The sequence below is a fragment of the Pelodiscus sinensis genome, chromosome 1 (assembly GCF_049634645.1).
Source record: "Pelodiscus sinensis isolate JC-2024 chromosome 1, ASM4963464v1, whole genome shotgun sequence".
In the NCBI taxonomy this organism is placed as follows: Eukaryota; Metazoa; Chordata; order Testudines; family Trionychidae; genus Pelodiscus; species Pelodiscus sinensis.
Window position 1 is genome coordinate 131,581,220 of NC_134711.1, and position 18,205 is coordinate 131,599,424.

An 18,205-nucleotide genomic window follows, 5' to 3' on the forward strand; every position below is an offset into this window, starting at 1 on the left:
GAACCAAACTAAAAATAAAAGAGCAGGTAGGAAGAAAACGGTCTGTTAGTATTTGGCAAAAATTAGGGTTCACTTCACTGAGTAAAATCCTTCAAAATAATAAAAGCTTTATTATGAAGGATGGACATTCAGTAAAGTTGGCATTCAGTAATGTTCAGACAACAACATTAAAGCAGAAGTCACTATCTTTGTAATAACTTATTGTTTGCTGGTTTCTGTGTGTGTGTGTGTGTGTGTGTGTGTGTTTGCATATGTGTGTGTATGCACATGTGTACCCGTTACTTCCTATTCAAAACAATGGTTTTTTCTCCCTTACAAACCATAGAACAGAAAGTCTGTGTGATATTTAGTGCTGGTTGCCCATGTTGAACCTGGAGAACAATTCCCTGAACTTGTGATCATGTTGTCATCTACACGGGTTATGCGTACCCATATGTGTACCCATTACAAAGATAGCTTCCCCACTTCTCACCCCTGATTAGCCATTCATTGACTCATAAATAGCTATTCCCTCTCTCCCTCCCTTTCCCTCACCCCACCTTCTGTACTACATCTGATTTGTCAATTTAATAATGTGTTTGCTTTTTTAATTGTATTCCTTTGGTATATATGGTCATGCCAATTCTCTTCCAGAATATGATCTGAGGAAGTGGGTCTGGCCCACAAAAGCTCATCACCTATTAAACCATCTTGTTAGTCTTTAAAGTGCTACGTAGTTTTTCCTTTTGTTATATTTCCCACAGACGTTAATAGAAGCTGTGTGCTCAGAATGAATTGGACGCTGGCATTTAATAGTAAGCCTTAAGCAGGGGGGCAAGGCAGAGCTGCACTTCCCCAAGAAAGACATAGGGGGAATTGTGCCTCGGAGAGGCACCCTTTCTCCAGTTCCATTTATCTATGCATAGGGGTGTGGAATTAGTACCAGCCAACAGGCTGGCGTGGAATGCTCTTTTGAAACACCAGCCCTGTTCCTTTTTCAGCATCTTGCTGTTCTGCTGAAAGAGACAAAAGAATGGATCCTTTACTCCTGCCAGAGACCACAGGCATGTTCAATAATACATAACGCTTAATGTAATTCATTCTTGATCCACTTTACATCCTCTGTGCATTACCAGAGAAGTATAAAGGTGAATCTGACTCTAAATCTTTATTCATAGCCAGAAGTATAGTATATTGTTACTAGTACAAACAAAATGACCTTAGCAAGTTAGAGAAAGGGTCAGAGGTAAACAGGATGAAGTTTAATAAAGAGAAATGCAAAGTGCTCCACTTAGGAAGGAACAATCAGTTCCATACATACAAGATGGGAAGCGACTGTCTAGGAAGGAGCATGGTGGAAAGGGATCTAGGGGTCATAGTGGACCACAAGTTGAATATGAGTCAACAGTGTGATGCTGTTGCAAAAAAAGCAAATATGATTCTAGGTTGTATCAACAGGTGTGTTGTAAGCAAAACTCATGAAGTCATTCTGCCGCTCTACTCTGCACTAGTTAGGCCTCAGCTGGAGTACTGTGTCCAGTTCTGGGCACCACATTTCAAGAAAGATGTGGAGAAATTGGAAAGGGTACAGAGAAGAGCGACAAGAATGATTAAAGGTCTAGAGAACATGACCTATGAAGCCAGGCTTCATGAACTGGGCTTGTTTAGTTTGGAAAAAAGAAGATTAAGGGGGGACATGATAGCGGTTTTCAAATATCTAAAAGGGTGTCACAAGGAGGAAGGAGAAAATTTATTCCTCTTGGTTTCTGAGGACAGGACAAGGAGTAATGGGCTTAAAGTGCAGCAAGGGAGGTTCCTAACTGTCAGGGTGGTCAAATATTGGAATGAATTGCCAAGGGAGGTGGTGGAATCTCCCTCTCTGGAGATATTTAAGAACAGGTTAGATAGACATCTGTCAGGGATGGTGTAGACGGAGCTTGGTCCTGCCTTGAGGGCGGGGGGCTGGACTCGATGACCTCTCGAGGTCCCTTCCAGTCCTATGATTCTATGATTCTATGAAAATTGACCACAGACATAATTTCTTATTATAATACTAAGGGGGAGAGCCTCTTGTTCCAAGCAACAGGATATAGTGAATCATTCAGATCTGTATGTACATTTTCAAACTACAGTGGAGTCCGGATTATCCGACTCCTGGTAATCCGACACTCCGCTTTATCCAACCCTGCAGCTCCTAGGGACAACAGCCCCGCTTGCTGCCCCGTCGTTCTCTTGGAGCAGCTGCTGCCCCTCCTGCACGGGACAACGGGGCAGCAAGTGGGGCCGTTCTCCCGCCCCGTGCCCTGGAGCCGCTGATGTGGCTCCTGCCGGGGCTGCTTCTTCCCCGGCAGCAGCAGCAGCAGCAGCAGCAGCAGCAGCAGCAGCAGCTGTCCCTGTGCTCTCTAGGAGCAGCTGATAGGGCTTCTGCCAGGGCCACGTCTTCCCCGGCAGCAGCATTCCCTATCATCTGACATATTCGGTAATCCAGCCATGTGTCGGTCCCATTTACATCAGATGATAGGGAGTCTACTGTAAATGTAAATGTTAATCACTAGAGCAAATAATTTGATAAAACTAGTTTCCGTACATATATCTATAGGGCTAGAGGATCAAAAGGGCATTTGAACTGCAGACATGAACCAGAAACTTCTGGGGAGAAGTATTCCAGTTTGCACCCATTCATTCTATGAGTGCAAAAAAGGGCCAAATTTATGCAGGATTAAAAAGTGTTCACCGCCGGGGAGATTGGTTCTCAGCTTTCCTAAAAAGGCACCCCCTACTATTTAAAAATGGAACGCCGTGTTTCATAAATTGTAAATGATACATTTTTAAATGTAAGGTTGTGTGAGAGGGTATCTACAAATTATTGACAAGATGATTTTACAGCTCCTCTGTTACGTAGACAGGAAATCTCAGTTAAAGAAAATGCACAGACTGTTAAGTTTCTGAGAGTGTAACCACAACTGACTGGAAAATATTTGTGGAAATAGGGTTTTTTTTTCTGAAAATCTAACTCCCCAACAGTTTTGGTTTAGGTACCCCAAACTGAAAATATCTTGACCAAAAGCAGCTCTTTATTTTAGGTTTTTGGACACAAATACATTTTTATTTTAGGAAATCAGATACTTGCTGTGAAATTGTTCACCTAGTCAAAAATTAAATTTCCATTAAAAATAAAGTTGGCAATGTTTTGGCCAGTTCTAAATGTGACATGTTGATCTGGGGGAAAAATAAACAAAACCTTTTGAATGTTCAGCCTTAAAATATTTTCCAGCATAAGCCATTTATTTCAGAAAATTTTCTCTTTGAGAAAATCTGAACATGTATATACTTCTGCTTCTGACGAAACATTTGTTTTTAATGGAAAAACAGCTGAATATGAATAGACCGCATTTTGATCTGTAAAGCATTTATAGATGCACACTTTATAACTGTTTCCTAATAGGGTGGAAAGAATGTAAAATATGTAGGTTATATTTAATATTAACTCTTTGTCAGCTTAAAAAAAAGTGACTATAATTTTTAGGTGCCCAACTTTAAACATTTTAAAAGGGCTTGATTTTCAGAAGGCAGGTGAAAAGCACTTTAAAAAAATTAGGCACCTTTAAATTGCCTCAGGTTCAACACTCAAAGTCATTAGATATGTTTTAAAATCTTGATCAGGATTCTAGCTAACTTTATTAATAGATGAGTATTCAGCTCAGTGCTTTGCATTTGATGTGTAACCAAATTGGATGTAAATAGAGCCCTACTCAGGGGTTCATGCCTCAGCTGAAAGAGGTCCGTTTAATTTACAGCAGCAAGTTTACCACTGTATTCCACACCTTCTTGTTGCCGGCCCAGATAAATGAAGATCCACCTACCATTACTTGGCAACCAATGTTGACAGAAGCTGGTTCCATAGCATTTTTAGCATGCCGTGCCAGCTCAAGCAAAACAAGACAGCAGCAGCAAAACCCAGTTGTAAACCTTACTCATCATTATTTGTCTGCATGACCAGTAAATGGAGATGCAGATCCACGTGCTTGCAAAAGAACCAGAAGTACGCCAAGCTGCAAAGAAGGCAAACAATGTTAAATCAACAGGCCTTGCCTCACATTTCTTAGTACTAATGCATTTATTATTCACCGTTCATTCCAGTATGTGTTTGATCTTTAGTTGCACACCTACCAGTAAATGTCTCCTAGGCTGGCTGTGGGCCTATGAATGATCAGGATCTTTCCTTGCCACAATACAGATACATTCATGGAATAGTGTCCAAAAATCACTGTTTACCAGAGTTTTATCTTGAATGTTAACTTTGACAACAATAAAACATAACTCTCCTTCCCCACAGCCTAAGCTCCCTCCTGAGCGAGGCTTTTCTGGCCTATAGACCATCCTATATTTAACTCCTCCTGCAGGTGTGCTTACTTTTTTCTTAAAACTATGCAAATTGTCCTGTGTTTCCTGTCTCCCCTACATCAGTCATGGGTCATACATGTGTCAAAGCCCCACACAGTGCTGGCACATGTCACCTCTCTGCCCCTCAGTTAAGCTTTGCAGTGGTGATGGTGGAGGTGGAGGGAAGATAGAGAAGCCATTTCCAGCTTGTTCATGCCCCAAACCTGTAAGCTCTACAGCAGCTCCCTGGGCAAGGGCTGAGCACTCTCTTCACCTGCCTGCCAAGCTCTGGGTCCTGCCCCCAGGCAGCATGGGGCTGCTCCACCCTCTAGGCACGCTTGTCTGTTGAGACACCTCACTGACCAAGTCACTGAAGTCCCTACAGCCAGGTTCCCTGGGCCATCGTGCACAGTGCATACTCAGTGCACAATGAAGGGTGCTAGCTGGATAAAGGCTGGTGGCTGCTCCCTGAGGCTGGCCTCAAGCAGTGGGAGCTGTGCTGGCTAGCCAGTGGCTGCTGTCTGGGGCAGACCAGGGTGGCGGGGGTCGCACAGGCCAGTCAGTGGATGTTCCCCAGGCCTGAAATGCTTGCTGGCCCCCTGTGATCATTGTGAGGTATAACTGTCCCCCATACTTGCTGGTTCCTTGTGGTTATTCCAGAGTATAACTGTTCCTGCTATCAGAGCCCTCCGTTTCCATTTGATGACAAACAATCACATTCCAGGCACCACTCATTGTCCTGGCGCAAGCAAACCGTCACCTTGCTCTAAGTTAGGATAAGAGGAAGCTTCCTACCACATTTGGTGGCGCTAGCTCTTACCCTTTAGGAGGAGTTCTTGAATGGACCCAGACGGACACATAAACAGACTCTCATTTAGCATGTAGAAGGCCCAAATCCAAGTCCCTACTCCAGTGGCTATCTAATTATTTATACCAAGTAGAACAACTTCAATTAGAGACATTGAGAGAGACTCAATCAAGGATATGCCATAGCTCTGTGATTAATGTATGCTACTGTGGCAGGTGTGAATCTCTATTCACATCCCTTCTCTACATGGGGCAGAGGAGGGGAAGAGAACCTGGGGCACATCCCAGGTGAGTGCTTTAACCATTAGGTGCATAGCTACAGTAAAACGTAACTGTAGATATGCATTATGTTAGATCAACTTTCAATGACTATATTAATTACTGTGGTGGTTCGTGTCCACACTACAGTCCTCCTGTCGGTGGTGTATATCCTTGTCAGGACTGACTTCCACTGACTGAATAGGGGCAGTTTAGGAGACTGGGAACCTGGGTTCTCAGCTCAACATTGGAAGCTTCTGGGAAGCCGGGAACAATGTTCCCTCTAAGCTGAGCACTTGGGCAGCTGCCCAGCAGAGATTCAAATGCCAGCCAGCTAATTAGCAGAATGCCCACAGCTGACAGCATGTGTTTCTGCACCACTGTAAACACTCTAGTGTAACAAGGTGTGGAGAGATGGATAGGGAGAGATTCCTTGTGACGCTTTTGTCCCTCCCTGTTACAGTTCAGTGACTTTTTGAAATGCATTTGCATGAGGGTTACCTTTACATAAAGTTCATTCCCACTCTGTGGATGAAGAAAAGAAGTCTGGTGGTGAAAGAGACTCCATGTTTGCTAAGATGCAGATGTGTTTGTTCCTGTTCTGCTTCTTTGCCAAAGAATGGCCAGGTGCTTGCCCATCAATTCTGATGACATCTGACTAGATGCATCAGCTTGTCCTTTGTCTTTGAGAAACAGGTGTGCCCACTCTCCAGACTTGTCTGGTAAACGCACTTCAGTAATTATTTCAGTTCATGTTCCTAATTATGCCTATAACGTTGCTACATACATTTCACAATGACATGATGGACCAGCAAACTATTCATTTTCAAATGACACCTTACATGGCATATTTTGTACAAAGATTATTAGTGGCGTGTAGGAACTGAATACAGCAGTGTAGCCAATTACAGTCACTAACTGAAGGAAATGGAAATTGGTCAGATAACGATGATCAGCCGAATTCAAATTAGAGTAAAATGGTGTATTGCCAGGGGAAGGATCTGGGACACATCCCGTAGTCATGTAAATGATGGGTTAAATTAGTCAGAAAAGCAATCTATGAGAGTGCAGATGGTAAAGCAGCATAACTTACATTGCCTGCTTTATGTTAGGTCTGGGCTACACTACAGAATGAGGTCAATGCAAGGCAACTTCTGTTGACAGAACTATGGAAGTGTCTACACTTAAATTTTGCTTTCAGCAATATAAGTGTTCTGTTATGCCAACTTAAAAACTCCATCTTCATGAGCAGCATAGAGTCAAGATAACACAGTGTCAGTGTAAACACTGTATTGTTTACGTCAACTGTGGTTTTCAGAAGCTAGCCTGCAATGCCCCATGCTGATTACAATTGATATAAACCAGTGGTCACCAACGTTTTGGGGCTGCCGGGCGCCTGGGGGCGGGGCCGCTCACGTGCTGCGTGTACTGGGGTGGGGCCGCTCACAGGCCACATGACTGGGGGCGGGGCCAAGCATGCGCCACACGCCCGAGGTCGGCACTGGCATGTGCTGCGATCCCGGGCAGGGGCTGCCCAGGTTCCGTGCGGCGCCCCTGGGGCCAAGGCCAGCGCCAGGGCCAGCAAGGGCACGCGTGGTGCCCCCGGGGGTGGGGCCAAGGCCAGCGCTAGTGCCAGCAAGGGCACGCGCGGCGCACCCAGGGGCAGGGGGCAGGGTCGGCATCGGCACGCGCTCCGGGGCCGGGGCCGGCCATGCGCCTGGGGCTGGCACCTGCTGCATGCCCGGGGGCGGGGCCAGCCCAGATTGCTCCGCGGGCGCACGTAAAGGGCCCAGCGGGCACCATGGCGCCCGCGGGCACCAGGTTGGGTACCACGGATATAAACATTCTTTGAGAGGATATGAGCCGCCTTGCATAAACAATGTGATTATTCTGGATGCTGCATGCCTACGTAAGTTTGGTCAATTTTATTTTGTAGTGTAGACATAGCCTTACGTTTTCCCATTAGCTCCTTTTGTTGCTACCCCTTTGACCTTTATGTCCACTAGACATATAACTTGGGCTTATTTTGCACATGCGTTAATGACAAATTGATGCAAGTTGCACATTTTTACTATAGTTACACTCATTTAGCCCCTTTTTCTGATGGGGTTACATTTCATGTGTAATTTATTCTACAGATTATTACTGCTGAATTTGACCCTGTAAGCTTATGTTATTCTTCTGGTGAGTGGCTGATAGGAGGTTATTGCCTAAACTCACCTCCTGAGGCATTTGCGAAATACTTTGCATAACTAAATTATTTGGTGCTTAGCAACTGGACCAGAAATATGGCTGATGTAATCTAAAGAGTAAGGGACAAAGTCTGATCTCTCTTACATTGTAGACTATTTACAGAGACTTCACTGATTTTAACTCCATTTTTAAACCATTTTAAATGGGACCAGATATCCAGCTCACTTGTGTATTCCTTAAATGCATGAGTCATTTGATAACATACATGGGTTTTACTCCTTCAGATGTATGAAATAAAAGAAGAAGGAGGAATTCTCAAGAAGCTTTTTGAAATATGGAACAAAGTTACAGAACCTCTGCAGCCCAAGGTGCCACAACAAAATAACACAAAGATGAAAAGTTTGTCTTATCCGTTTTCCAGAGAGAAAATATATTTGTGAGTATTTTCAAATGTAAACGCTATTGAAATGGACTGTAAGTTTTTGTTTGTGTCCTCCTTCCATTGTAAAACCTAGTACTTCAGTAAGTATCTGAATCAAAATAAAAAAAAAAAACCTTTTGTCACATCAGGTATTTTGGTTCCTGATAAGAATTTTGTGGCTTAGGCCCATCTTCACATCTGTGCTGCCCTCTGCTCTTAGATATGCATGTGCATCTACTACTGAAGTAAATGAAAGCTGACTAGCTTTAAGCAGAATTTATCTAAATGGGCCAAATTGAAAGGTGCGTCCGAATCTAAGTTTGGTGACGTATGCCATCTGCCTTCTCTTACCATACGTACTTTACAGTACCTTCAGTCTATCAGCTTCCTTCAGCTGACATGCATGGAACCTGATTTTGCTCTTGAGCTAGTGTGAATCATGAATAAATCCTGTACAGTTAATGGAGATCCACTGGTGTAAGTGAATGGAAAATCAGAGTCCCTGGGATACTCTCTCTCCCTTACTTTCACTGTGCAACTAACTCAGACACCTTGTCACATCACCTCTTAATTTGGCCTCCTGTGTCAGTTTAATGGAAGGTGAGTTGATGTGAATTATCTGTCAAGAGAACAGAAGAGCAGCACAGCAAAAAAAGCAGCTAACAAGAGGGTGCAAGATAGACCGGCTCCCTCTATCACTAGCACTTTCTTCCAGTTCCTTGGTGCGAAAATAACACGAATGAAGACTACTTAACACATGCATATCTAAGGCAACCTCAGAGTATGTCTAGACTACATCCCTCTTTCGACAGAGTGATGTAAATTAGGCACTTAGAAATTGCAAATGAAGCTGGGATTTGAATTTCCCATGCTTCATATGCATAATTGCGTCATGGTGCTCTGTCAAAAAAGCACTGTGTTGAAATTGAAACCGCAGTCTAGAAGCGGTTCTTTTGAAAATAGATGCCTTTTTTGAAAGATCCTGTAAACCTCAGGTTTCAAAAAAGGCTTCTATTTTCGAAAGAACCGCATCTAGACTGCAGTTTCAATTTCGAAATAGTGCTTTTTTGAAAGAGCGCCATGACACAATTATGCAAATGAAGCACGGGAAATTAAAATCCCGGCTTCATTTGCAATTTCGAAGTGCCTAATTTATATTCCTCTGTCGAAAGAGGGATGTAGTCTAGACACACCCTCAGTTAATATGAATTTAACTTATACTGCTTGCTGTTTTGCAGTGGCTATAAGTCAATAAAGAATTTCACTTAGTAGGTATATCTGCTTCCATTGGATAGGACACTTGTGGGAGTGCTGGGAACAGAAGGAGTCATATTCAGCGATGTAGATGTGTTTTTAACTTGAATTGAAAGTGCCAGATAAATTATGAGTAGGAAAAGGAAAATGCTTTCTTGCTTGGAAAAAGATATAACTAATAAAGAAACATATTTTTCTGGTTAGGTTAGATTTATGATAGTAATTAAAACTTGGCTAATACTATGCAAATAAGAAATTCTTGCCACCTGCCTTCCATCCGGAGTAATACTTGTGGGCCTAATATGAAGTTTAACAGTTCTTATTACCTCATTAATGCTTGATTCCCTGCATTTATGTCTGACAAATAAAGTCATATAAATTTAGTGACCTACAACATCATTTGTTGCCCTTTTCATTAATCCTGAATACATGCTAAGTAAGCCAGAAGGAGTAAACTGGCAAAGTTAATTTCACTGATGAGGATTCATGGGTTTGGTTAATAGTTAGTTATAGAATAATAATTACATAACTGTTGCAGATTGATTGTATGAAAGCAAATGTATTGACTTAGTCATCCTGAAAAGAGTAATGAAACATCTGCAATAAGGCGAGTTGAAATCTGATAGCATTAATTGAGTCAAGGGAATGTTAGAACACTGCGGCTATTTTATAAGGAAAAATGTGAATGTCATTCTATGTAAACAATAAAAACTTTCCTTCAGCTATTTTACATTTGGATAGTGTTTCTGTATTAACTCCTCCAATTATAGCTTTCAGCCTATGTAATCCATAGTCTTCTTAATATACTGAAATCTTTGTAGAGCTCAATAGGATGAGGCAACCTCCTGTCTTAAAAGACCACCTTAGAGTATCAACTAATGCATACAGTTCTGCTTCACCTCCCTCTGCTTTAAGCAGCTGTTTTTTCTCAAGCCTTTACTTGAATGGTCATTTAATACAGGTTTTGTTGCAATGGTTTCAGATGGTTTCTTAAGCAAATTGTTATATAATCCTATTCATTAGTAGCAGTCATGAAAATGTAACTCATTTTGTCTCTCAACATTTTAAGGTACAACATTAAAGACAAAGACACATTTTTTGACAATGGTACCCGCAGTCGAATAGTAAGTAAGCATATGTGGTCTCGTATTGACAGAATCTGCTGTGCTTGATGGTATCTGCTTCCACAGCGAATGCACTTGGCTCTCCTTGCCGACTTTGTCACTATTTGCTTATTGTTTCATAGCAACAGAAAAGTACAATCAGGTGCAACAGATCCAGACAGTTGGTAAACAAGCCATCTGTCTTGTAACTGCTTGGGAAAGAGTCAAATCTTCATATATAAAATGTTTTAATTTTGTCATGCTTCTTAATATATTTATTTAGATATTGTGGTAAATATGTCAGTTGCTGAAAAGAAGACCTCTCATTTAAACTAGTATAAATCTGGAATAATTCCACTTAATTCCTTGAAGGATATGGCCAACAGGTTTCAGGGCCGGAGTCTACAAAGGATTATTTTACTTTAGATCTATTAACTTCAATGGCATTAAACTGAGTTATAGAAATAGAGGATTTGACCACTCTATAGCATTTCTAGGCTCTCTAGATCAGGAACCTTTTTTGGGTTAGAAGGCAACCACCCACAGAAAAATCAGACGGGGGCCACACACAAGTGAGAAGAAAAACAAAACAAAACAAAATCCCAACTAAAGCTGAGATAAAGTTACCCCTGACTGAGAAGGAGAAAGGCACTCCCCACATTCCTCTCGCACACCAGAGCCTAGGGGTCCCGGCTTAGTAGATTTTGTGTGCTCCAGTCACGCAGTGGGATAGCAGGGGTGCTGGAGCACTGGTGTGGGCTCCCCAGTGCTGGGGCGGGGGGGAGACAGGCGAGCTGAATGCAACCCCTGGGCCTGAGTTCCCCACCCCTGTTCTAGATGCATAAAATAAGCAAAATTATTACAATACCAAGATGAAAGCAATGGAAAAATGAACAAATATAGATGCAACTCCTGATTATTTCTGGTTCTGGTTCTGCTACTTCTCTACTGGGTGACCCATGGAAAGTCACTTCCCCTCTTTGTAATGCAGTTTCATGGTCTGCCAAAATGGGGATAATGACACCAATCTTCTTTATACAGCACTTTGAGAGCTACTAAAAAAAGTGCTATATGGAAGCTCATTATTAGTATTTAGTTGAGTGGTCTTGCTAAAAGTAATGTGGCTGGTATTGTGAGAAATGGCAAGTAGGATTTAGCCAAATATTAGTTCTTTTTTCAGAAATCCTTGTGACAATATTTGAAAGCATAGGAAAAACTGGAGGCCAGATTCTTAGCTGATGTAAATGGCAAAGATGCAATGAGTGGATTTAAGTATTGCTCATAGATGTAACTTTCTTAGGTTTCTCTACAGCAGTTCAGTTACATTTTATATTTACTTAAAAATTTAAGTGTAATGGTCTTAAACCATATATTTATACATGAGTCAAACACAGGATGATGTAGATATTGCTACAAATAAACTATGGAAAAGCATCTTGTTTTTATGTGTAGTTCTGTGGATTGTGCTGGCACTGTAATTAACATAATCCTAAGAGATAAATTGTTTATTGCATCACTCTTTTTTCTTTCTGTAGGTACGTGAAATTTTAAAGCGTACATCTTGCACAAAAGCCAAAAACAGTATGGGTAAGAGAAAATTAATAATATTGTACGTATGTTGTTTTGAAAGTGACTGTTTTCAAACATTTCTTCAACATTTTATCAAAAATAATCAAAACATTTATCTAACGGCATCTAAAAATATATTAGTGCATTTTCACATGAACTAAAGATGGAAATGAAATATATTTTCTTAACGACAAAATCAGCCCCAAGGATATAGTACTGTACCTTTTTCTGAAGAACAACCTAGAATTAGAAAGTAAATGATCATCTTTTGAACAATTTCTTTTAAAGACTCTTTAGCTGATTAAAAAATATTCAAGCTTTTAAATGAGCTATGTTCATTTACGTTGTGAACATAAATCTATTCACTTGGTGCTAACTGGCAAAAGGTTTACAAGAATATTTAGTAGTTCTTGGTCTGATCTTGAGAATTGTGCTGACAAAAGTCAGACACACAGGTCTCACTGTAAATGTGTCAAAATGTAAAATAGAAGCTGCCAAAACTCCATATTTAGGACACTAGGTAGGGGATAGCCAAATTTCTCCTGATTTCTTAAAAGTGGGAGCTATTATTAATTGGATTATGCTCCCCACCACTAAAAACCAACTCCAGACTTTCATAGGTTTGGTTGACTATTACAGCTGATTCATACACGTTATTGTATCTCATATCACAAACTTTTGAAAAAAAATCCAAAGCCATGTGTAGTAGTGGGGACAAAATTTTTGATGAGGTTCCTGACTTAATCTACAAAAAAGATACATGCATAAAATGGGATAAACATATTCAGTAAATAGCAATCTTTCCAATGTTATGTTACACAAGGCATCTGAATTAAGCATATCTGAGTTATGCATATCATAAACATATTTTCATAAAGCATATGGAATATTACATAATAGGGTGCATCTACACAGCAGTTATTTTGAAAAAGAGCACTCTTCCTCCAACTTCCCTTTCTCCTCGTACAATGAGGGTTGCAGGAATCAGAGTAAGAAGTCCTCCAGCTTGACAGTATTTTGACATTATTGCAAAATAACTGCATGTTGTGTAGATGCAAACTAAATTATTTTGAAATAATGTTGCTGTGTAGATGTACCCACAGCGGCCAGTTTAGATCTTGACAAAATATTTGAAGTGTGTACTGATACAGTGTGTACTGTGTATTACTGAAAACAGGGGACAGTAATGCAGATCATCCCATTGCTTTGTTGAGTAAAAAACTAACACCCATTGACTGGAAATTTTCTGTCATAGAAAAAAGAATGTTTTGATAGTTTATGGGCAATCACAGAGTTGAGGCCCTACTATTTTTTACATCAAACCGAATATACCAGCTCCAGATTGCTGCACTGGAGCATTCTCTTCAAGAGTGTGACATGGAAAGAGTATGTCGTAGAAGAGAAAATATCCAACATTGGCAGACACAAAGTCCAGGCAAGAAGGTTATGACTTGGAGCCTATGGATCAGCCAGTGGGTAATCCTATTGCATCATTCTAAGGGGGAGGTATAACCCAAGAAGTCATCAGTGTCAACTGAGAAGGGAGATACAAGAATACTCTGATCCTTGTAGGTACATTCTGGTTCAATATCATATGGGGTCTTAAACAAAAGCCAGGCTGATATTGGTCATTTAGTAGCATTGTGAAATTATGTATAGGGATTTTAGGAGTTTTAGGAGTATGGTGAAAATATGTTCCTAAAGTCTATATCAAAGCAGAGTTGACATACCGGTTTTATGCTAGATAAAAGAGTGATTTAGCTATCATATGTAAATTAAGCACTGTAAGCCAACACAATGGAAATCCATTTCAGGATGAAGTTGTGAAAAAAAAGATGCAAAATTAACAGGGAAGAAGCAAGATTTAGAGGGGGGGATATGGGGGAGGAGAATCATTATGGGGTGAGAAAAGAGAAGGTGAGTTACTGCTTACATTCATGAAAAATGGGATCTCAGCCACGTGGAGTTGAAATGCTGCAAATAATATTTGGGGCAAGATATATTTATTTAGACAGAGAGTTAGCCTGCTAAGTTTATGATCTAGAAATCATGTTACAAATGTGTCTTATATGTAACCCGTTATTTCCCTTATCTTCTCTCACTTTCTCTTCCATTCTGAATGTTTGATAAAAGAAGTTGTTTTCACTATAATAAAACTTAGAGCTGTTGTTAGGAGTAGATCCTAAGTTGAATCATTAAGCTGGTATGTACACTGTTCCTTTGGGGTCAGTAGATCTGTTATTTCCCTGAGTGGTCTGTAGATCAGATTCTGGAACTACAGGGAATACTCTAAAGGGGAAAGGCTTACACTTAAGTTTAACCTGCATGGCAAAGTAAGCGCTGGCATAATCCAGAGGAGTTTGCTTGGGTGGCTCATAGGGAGATGGTGTCAGGGAACTGACATCCAGTGAAGCACCTGTAAGTCTCCCTTTCATTGGAAGAAGGGGGATAACCTCTCGTCCTAGGTACCCCAAAGACCATTACATCTCTTTGTAGGAGAAATGACTGGACTGTAGTCATAAATGTGTCTAAATTATTCCCCATGCAGCTTCTTTGAACTCCATGGAGTTGTATGATGTGTGGGCAGCAAAAAGCTTTATCCATGGAGTGGGCTACTTTAAATTGAGGCTAGTTTTTAAAATAAATATTTCACACAATAAAGAATAAGCTCTGACTTTTCTTTCATACTGGTTTTACACCAAAGTGACTCTATTAACTACCGTGACGTTAGTCAAGTTACTCATTTTTATAGTCCATGGAAGTGGATTAATCTTAATCACCAAAAGGCATCTGGTGCAGAATAAGAGAACCCAGATGTAGTTATTATAGAATTGCTAATTTAAAATCACACCATAATTTTAGACAACCACAAAGTATCTATTTATTTTATGGACTGGGTAGCACATTGGGTTAGAATAGTGTCTTTTATCTCTGGAGTCCTACGTCCACATTTTATCTTTGGTCACAAGTCATAATGACTCTGATTCATGTATCCCACCTCACAAAATACATGACACAATTAATCAGTATTCATAGTCTCTGCTCAAGAGAGATCACACACTACAATGGAAAAAGAGATGCCAGTTGAGATTAGAGTTGAATCAATGGCTGATTTTTCAAATTGGTTACTGAACCACAAAATTGGGATTGACCCTAAATGGATTTTACCCATTTGTCTTGCCAAAATTAAGCTCCTCTATTTGTCTTGCCCCTCCAAAAATTTGGATTAAACAGAGCAATTTGTTTAACCAGGTGAGTTCAACCAGAATTTTTTTTCTGTAGTTTTGTTTTGTTTTGTTCCTGGGTTCTTTTTCTACTTAAAAAATAAATTAGCTAAAATTAAAAACATAATATTATTTGAAATAAAAAGTAAAAACATTTCATTTAGAAAATGGCAGGATGAAATGTTTTCACTTTTGAAACGGATATTTTTTCTAGCTAAAACTAGCCACCCAATTTAACCGGACTTTTCAAATCATGTTGGTGACCCAAAACTGCATTTTTTCAGTTAATAAACTAGTATGTCCAAAAATTTTCACCCATGTCTAATTAGGATGGAGAATTCTGGTTGGTTTTCCTCCACTTTGGCTGGGTTGAATGAGATGAAGACATAAAGCTGGATGTCAATAGCAGACTGAGGACATTTCAGGACATATCTTGAAAGTCTCCATGCTGTGTTTAACAAGAGGACAGAAAGATGGAACCTTACAGTATCCTATATGAATGTGCTCTCTGTGAGCCATGCAAGAGTACAGGTTGAACCTATGTGGTCTGGGGCTCTCTAGTCCGGCAACTAGAGAGCCCCAGAAGCAGAGGTTGCTAGTGGCCAGTGGGGCCAGGGAGCCTGCAGGGTACCAGAGCTCACTGCTGATGGGGCAGGAAAGCCAGCAGAGGGGCCAGATCTTGCAAGGCAGCAGAGCCTGCAGATGACAGGGCTCTCAGGAGCTCTGCTGCAGACTGATGGAGCTACCACAAGACATGGGGGGCCACCAGGAGCCACAGGGGGGCTGCTGTAGCTTGCTCGGCCAGGAGGCTGGAGAGAGTGAGAAGGCTGGTGCCCCCTTGCTCCAGACCTGCTCTGGTTTGGAAAACTCCCTTGTCCAGACTGGTTAGGCCCTGAATGTGCTGGACCAGGGAGGTGCAACCTATAGCTCTATCCAGCCCCATTTTGGTCCACATACAAATTAATAATCACTCAGCCTCAATGGTATCTCAGGCAGCTGATAGATGTATCAAAATTGTATGGCGTACCTGATCCTTATCCTTTGCCAGTAAAAGACCATCTACCAGTGCAGTCCGCACACCCTTTGTTTTATAGCCAGGTTGGTAACCAGACTGACAAGGGCCAAGGAGCAACCACACATTATGAAAATTGACATAAAAGCTTTTTCAATTATCTTAACTAAGAATGGAAGATGATGAGATACCAGGCAATAACTGCAGATACCTCATGTGATGGCTTCATGGGCAGCATGCATTGAAGAGGTTCTAAACCTAAGAAGCATGGCAATATTGTAGTGTATTGAACACACTGAATGGTCGAACACTGGAATCACTGCAACTTGTGCCAAAGTCCACCTCAAATAAGTTAGCTTTTGTCTTATAGAGCCACCTTAGGAAGATACCCAAGATTTTTAATAAAACTGTATTAACCTTTTATGAAAAGCTAACTACTAGCAATGACAATGGACACCTTTGGCCTGGTCTACAGTAGGGAATAAGTTTGAATTAAGACATGGAACTTCAGCTATGTCAATTGCGTGGCTTAAGTTGAAGTATCTTAACTCAAATTTTGGTGCTGTCCACGCTGCAGGAAGTCAAAGAGCACATATTCTGCCTTTGACTTCCCTTACTGTCATGGAAGCAGGACCACCAGTGATGATGAGAGCATCTTCTCAATTCAAATTAGCATGTCTTCACTAGACCCACTGATTCAAACCCTGCAAGATTGACTGCGGCTGCTTCAGTCTTATCTGTACTGTAGACATGGCCTTAGAGACTAACAGATTTATTTGGGTATAAGCTTTTGATAAGCCACTTCATCAGATGGTTTTACCCATGAAAGCTTATGCTTAAATAAATCTGTTAGTCTCCAAGGTGTCATAGGACTTCATGTTGCTTTTGTAGATTCAGGCTAACATGGCTACCCCTCTGAGACTTATTAGCAATGAATTTTTGTCAGGGCAGTGACATACCTGCATACTACCTAGACTAATGAGTAGCTGTGTTACCCCTCCTCTCTAACCTGGGGTGCCCTTTACAATACTTTGCTTCTACAGTTCTGTTCACAAACAGCCTGCAGCATGCATGTCACTACCAGGTATGTCTGGTACTCTGTGTTCCCACTAAGCTTCCCAGCAGGACGGCCACTCAGGAATGATTCAAACATTGCACACTTCATTAGTAGACCCGCACACATCTGGCAGCATTTGTTCATGCACCTCCACCCCAACGATTTTGCAGCCATGTTACTCCTGCCTTTTGCCTTGGAGCCAGCAACTCCTGGGACCCTCCTATCGGCTGTGCAGCTTAAACATACAGGCTGTGTCTACATTGGCAAGATTTTGCACAAAAGTGTCTGCTTTTGTGAAAAATCTTGCCACCTGTCTACACTGGCCATGAGTATTTGCGCAAGAACACTGACGTAATGTACAAAATCAGTGCTTCTTGTGCAAATACTCTGACGCTTCCGCTCAGGGATAAGTCCTCTTGCGCAACTGTTCTTGTGCAAGAGGCCAATGTAGACAGGTAACATCAATTTCTTGTGCAAGAAATCCCGATGGCTAAAATGGCCATCGGAGCTTTCTTGTGCAAGAGAGCGTCTACACTGGCATGGATGCTTTTGCACAAAAGGACATCTTTTGTGCAAAGGCACATGCCAGTATAGATGCTCTCTTGCGCAAATACTTTTAACGGAAAAACTTTTCCATTAAAAGTATTTGTGCAAAATCATGCCAGTGTAGACGCAGCCACAGGGTTAGACAAAACAGTTAAACAGGTTTATGAACCACAAGGAGAGCCATTTTAAGTGAGTGTGATAATGAGGTATAAAAGTCAGAAATGGTTACATGAAAATAAAGTTTAACTGCTACTGGTGCCTAACTTAACTAAGTATACTGGATTCAAGTAAAGTTTCTCACCATATGTTTTCAGCAGCCTTACTGACCAAACCCCCTACATGACAATCTCATCTCCCAAAATTCAATGAAGGCTTCCTTTCTTGTTTTAAGTGGTGTGT

The 18,205-nt window shown here is 41.1% G+C and overlaps 1 protein-coding gene across 2 annotated transcripts in view; it reads left to right on the forward strand.

The window, feature by feature from the left end:
* Positions 1–18,205, forward strand: part of ANO2 (anoctamin 2) — a 264,010-nt gene that overhangs the window by 54,173 nt on the left and 191,632 nt on the right. Inside the window, exons 1-4 of one of the 2 annotated variants that reach the window (XM_075901649.1) lie at positions 7,019–7,336; positions 7,905–8,056; positions 10,365–10,419; positions 11,934–11,985. In XM_075901649.1, coding sequence (XP_075757764.1) covers positions 7,322–7,336; positions 7,905–8,056; positions 10,365–10,419; positions 11,934–11,985 — 274 coding nt within the window. In that variant the 5' untranslated portion in view covers positions 7,019–7,321. Of the gene's footprint in view, positions 1–7,018; positions 7,337–7,904; positions 8,057–10,364; positions 10,420–11,933; positions 11,986–18,205 lie in introns of those variants that run through there. The other variant, XM_006128152.3, reaches the window with a different exon arrangement.